The sequence below is a fragment of the Alosa alosa genome, chromosome 19 (assembly GCF_017589495.1).
Source record: "Alosa alosa isolate M-15738 ecotype Scorff River chromosome 19, AALO_Geno_1.1, whole genome shotgun sequence".
Lineage (NCBI taxonomy): Eukaryota > Metazoa > Chordata > Actinopteri > Clupeiformes > Clupeidae > Alosa > Alosa alosa.
Window position 1 is genome coordinate 7363717 of NC_063207.1, and position 5000 is coordinate 7368716.

General features: G+C 46.9%; 1 protein-coding gene across 10 annotated transcripts in view; it reads right to left on the reverse strand.

The window, feature by feature from the left end:
* esrrga (estrogen-related receptor gamma a) overlaps nucleotides 1-5000 on the reverse strand; it is a 218073-nt gene that overhangs the window by 36038 nt on the left and 177035 nt on the right. For all 10 annotated transcript variants that reach the window (XM_048228028.1, XM_048228031.1, XM_048228030.1 and 7 more), the window contains one exon: nucleotides 1844-1954. In XM_048228028.1, the coding sequence (XP_048083985.1) occupies nucleotides 1844-1954 (111 nt within the window). The remainder of the gene's footprint in view (nucleotides 1-1843; nucleotides 1955-5000) is intronic.

Here is a 5000-nt window from a genome sequence, read left to right on the forward strand (position 1 = left end):
GAGAGAGAGAGAGAGAGATAGAGAGAGAGAGAGTGGTTTTGGATCAATCACAGGCGACCCTTCACCCTAGAGACCGTGAGACCCTGTAAGTGCTATCTCTAGGTAAATCTTATTTAATGTTTCCCTAATTAGAATCAATGCAACCCAATTTCCAAACCCCATGCCTTTGTTATGTGCAAATAATCAATCAGGATGGCTGGGGCTATGCTTGCCCGCCTCTGTTTGTCTGGGCCCAAGAGCTGCCTCTGCGCACACACACACACACACACACACACACACACACACACACACACACACAGAGTCTCCCTCTCTGCATCTTTCTTCTTTCCCTCCACGGTCAATATGTTGTAAAACCCATGACAAGCATTAAAGAAAGAAGCGGCTTGAGAGAATGTGTCTGTGTGCTTTTGAAACCTGCCTGGGCTTCCTGTCTAACACAATTTCAATAATTACTGGATCTAGGGAAAGCTGCGATAACACATCTTCATTTACAAGATTGTCCTAATCCCTCCCCGCTGTTGTCATATTGCACCTCGACTCGCTCACACACACACACACACACACACACACACACACACACACACACACACACACACACACACACACACACAAGGCTATTCCCTTATAGGTCTGAAAAACAGAGGCGGTAAAATACTCTATTCCAGAGATGGAGAGAGAGAGAGAGAGAGAGAGAGAAAAATGAGTAATGAAATTGGATGTAGGATGGACAGAAAAGAATAAGCCCCAAAATAAGTTGGGCAGGATAAATGAAAATAAACCTGAACCATGAACCCGCTCATGGGATGGGCCGGATTAAGCATCGGGCTATTTTTTTTCCACTTTCTGTCTTACTAATATGATTCTGGCGCTATAATTATTCTGATTATTTTCTGCAGCTATCATGCATGAAAGCATATTGTATTCCATGAGAATATGTTACCATTAAGTAAAAAGGCTTTAGGGACAAATCTGTTAAGCGCAGCCGCGCTGTCTGTTTGCAGGGCAGTTAGACAGCTTGGGAGCCTGGTATTGTGAGTTTGATGTCTTTGCCAGATTGGATTTAATCCGGATTAAACCTCTCTCTCTCTGTCTCTCTCTCTCTCTCTCCCTTCCATTCCCTCTCTCCCTGGTCTCTGTCACACATATCCTGTCTTGTCCTCCTCTCATTGGCAGCAGGAAACAGGCCTTTCTCTTTTATCGTCCCCGGTGCTAATGGATAATAGCTCTCCACATCAAGATTGAGATTTTTATTAATATTACGTTAAGAAAGAAGAAAAGATTAGAACGTTGTGCTTGTCACAAATGTGATTATCTGGAACGTCTCAGAGATTAAATGCTCAGAACTTCATCGCTCAAAGAAAAAAAGGAAGTGTGGAACTCTCGACATCATCATTATTTCTTCAAAGATCATTTCTTTTAGTAGCTGTCAGAAGGGCCTGGCCCCCGTGAATCAGATCAAATAACAATGTGGGTACTTAAGACACTACTGGGTACTGGGATATTGTCTTTAGTTAAATAGCAGCAAAGATATTTAAAATACATGATATTACATTGATGAGAAATGACTAAAGATTAGTGTATCAGACCTGGAATGTCTGCATGCTAAAGATTTAAAATGATGGCACTGTTTGATATGTAACTTCAGGGGGGTTCTGTAGCAATGAAGTTCACTTTGCATTTGTGTGTGGTTATATTAGTATTTAGTGTGTGACTGTATGTATGTGTGTGTGTGTGTGTGTGTGTGTATGTGTGTGTGTGTGTGTGTGTGTATGTGTGTGTGTGTGTGTGTGTGTGTGTGTGTGTGTGTGTGTGTGTGTGAGAGAGAGAGGTTTCTGAAGCTTACATGGCTTTTTGGGTGGCAGGGCCAGCTGGGGGTTCAGGTAAGGGCTGTTCTCCGCATCTATCCGGCGCTTGTACTTCTGTCTGCCTCCACGCACTCTGTCCAGCCGCACACCTGAGAGAGAGAGAAAGAGAGAGAGAGAGAGAGGGAGGAAAAAAAAACATTACATTTTAATCACAGTTCAGCTTTCGTCATTATCCCAGCACCAAAACATCTCTGCATCAATGTGGAGAATGTGTTTGAAAAACTACACAGTGAGAGAGGGTGAAAGGAGAGAGGGAATAGAGAGAAAGTAGAAAGAAGAGTGGAGAAGAGGAGGAATAGAGGACAAGAGAGGAATTTGAGGGGATACAGAGAGGAACAGAGAGGAGGACAGGACAGGAGAAGAGGAGAGAAGAGAGGGGGGGAGTGGAAAAAAGAGGAGAGGAGAAGAGAAGAGAGGAGGAAGAGCGGAGAGCGGAGTGGACGAGTGTAGTGGCAGCTGCTGCGGGCCGTTTCATAAACATGCAGCGGAATGCCCAGCTGCTGACAGCCTGACACTCTCGCTGGTCTCCTCGTGACACACACACTGCCGCCACACCTGACTTTAGGGGGGCCCGTGTGTGTGTGTGTGTGTGTGTGTGTGTGTGTGTGTGTGTGTGTGTGTGTGTGTGTGTGTGAGTTTGTGAGTTCTTGATGTACCGCTGTGCATGTGATGTGTGTGTTTTTTTCACAACAGACCATTTGTGATTTGTGTATGTGCGTGCGTGTTTGTAAGTGGGTGCGTTGGGTCTAAGTACTTATAATTTATGTGCTTGTGTGTGCATAGTCATGTAAGGCATGTATGTAATTGTGTGTGTGTGTGTGTGTGAGAGAGAGAGAGACTAAGCACTAAGCAGTATGGGGCTATAGGCTTCACGTGGGCTGAGTTAAACTGCCTTTAGACAATGATATAATGTGTCAACAGCTGCACTTGCACAAATAACAACTGCTTTCAAGAGACTACTGAGCAACAAACACACACTCACACACTCACACACACTCACACACACACACACACACACCACACACACACACACACACACACACACACACACACACACACACACCACACACCGGGGCCTCCCATCTCTGTTGTGTGAGGCCCGTAGTGTGGTGGTCAGCATTGCACGGTGCAGATAGAGGCCGAGTGGTTTGGGCTAATTGAGTGCTACGCTAATGCTCATGTTCACCCCCCCCCCCCTCTACTCGCCATCTTATCAATCAAGCACACATCAATATCCCTCCACTCATGCAGTGGGAACTGAACACAAGGGTGACTGCTTTACTGTGAGCCCGCGCTTGTAAAAACACGTGGAATCCACCTTTTCCTTCTGTCCAACGGAGACGGGTGTTGGGGGGAGAGGGAGCAGTACCTTAAAGACCTGTCTCTTTTTAATTAATTGACATACAAAAGAGCCCTAATTTAATTATGCAAACGTCTCCAGGGAGAGGCGGTTTCCTTGGAAACCACTTAAAGGTGGCCTGAGACGCGCTTTATGTTGCAGATGAGAGGCGGGGGCCGCGATTGGACAGGATGCTGGCGGGTGGGCCGGCCTCCGTTTACAATTAAAACCTGCACGGCTGAAATTCTCCTTTCTCCCTAATGCGCTGATTCGGCACCTCGATATAGCTTTTCAGGAACTGCCTTGCTGAATAATTTAACAATGGGAACACATATCTCCACACTAGAGTTACTGAATGCACCCGATTAAAAAAAAAAAAAAAAAAAAGAGAGAGAGAGAGAGAGAGAGAAAGAAGAGTGCTGATAGGGGATTGTGTTGTTTGAGATTGTCTACGAACCATGAAGCATTTAAATATCCTTGCACATTTTAAAGTGCGTTATCTGTCACTGTACCATTGTGCCTCATACCTGCTTTAGCACAACATGCTAAACAAACATTTTCTGAATGTCTGCTACGCTCCTGTCTAAAATTGCACTGTGTTTAAGCAGGGAGTTTGAGAGGTCTTGACAGCAATGTTAAGTGTGTGTGTGTGTGTGTGTGTGTGTGTCCAGCACACACAGGGCACGAGGGAAACCCTGCCCTTTATTGTTCTCACGTCCAACTAAGGTCTGCCGCTAACACACAGCGACTTCAACGCTGCCCCCAGAATAGACGCCGGGGTCTTAAAAAGATGTCACGTTACTGACATAGCCGCTTTTTACGCGGACGGCAAAAATATGCAACAACACACAATGCTCAGATGCTGACAGCTTCTCATCTTAACAAGCAGCAGCCGTAACCGGATCCGTTGGGGGGCCCGTGGGTACCGTCCACCCTGCCGGCCCATGGAGGGCCGGCGCTGGTTTACTGGGCTAATTCACAGCTTCGCTGGTGCCTTAGCCCACACTTTTAATACCATCAACTGTACCCAGGGAGATACCTTATCCCTGGCCACAAAGCCTGCATCTGTTCGCTAGCTAATGCTGCAAAGATTTATAGGTCTTTTATTAGAGAGATCAGGTTACTAATGCTGGAGCCGGCCTTTTTGACGGGTCACTTTACTGCGCCGCCTTTTCCGCACAGGTCGAAGAGTGGTGTGGGAGAGGGCTGGTGTGTGTGTGTGTGTGTGTATGTGTGTGTGTGTGTGGGATGCATGTGCGACAGAGCTACATGACACATTTGTGCATAACAAACGGGGCCGTGTACACAGTGTGTGTAAATATCCGCCTGGGTTCTGTTGTTTAACGTGACCCTAAATATCCAGTGGCGCTGCGCTGCACTTAGATCTGATGTCAAAGGCAGGCAGGCAGGGCGGGCAGCTGAAGCCTTTTGGCACGGCCACGTAGCGTGCAGAACAAGGCCGGTGTTCTGGCATGGGCACACACACACACACACACACACACACACACACACACACACACACACACACACACACACACACACACACACACACAGACACACACACACACACACACACACACACAGACACACACACACACACACACAGACACACACACACACACACACACACACAGGACAGGGGGATTAAGCTGGAGGCTCTTGGGCACTCTGAAAGGTGATGGCTGGTTGACACGCACCGCCCCACACCAGATTCCTCGGTCCCCTTCTCTCTCTCTCTCTCTTTTTCTATCTGGCTCTCTCTTTAGCTCTCTAAGGTTTTATTGACATCTCTGTAG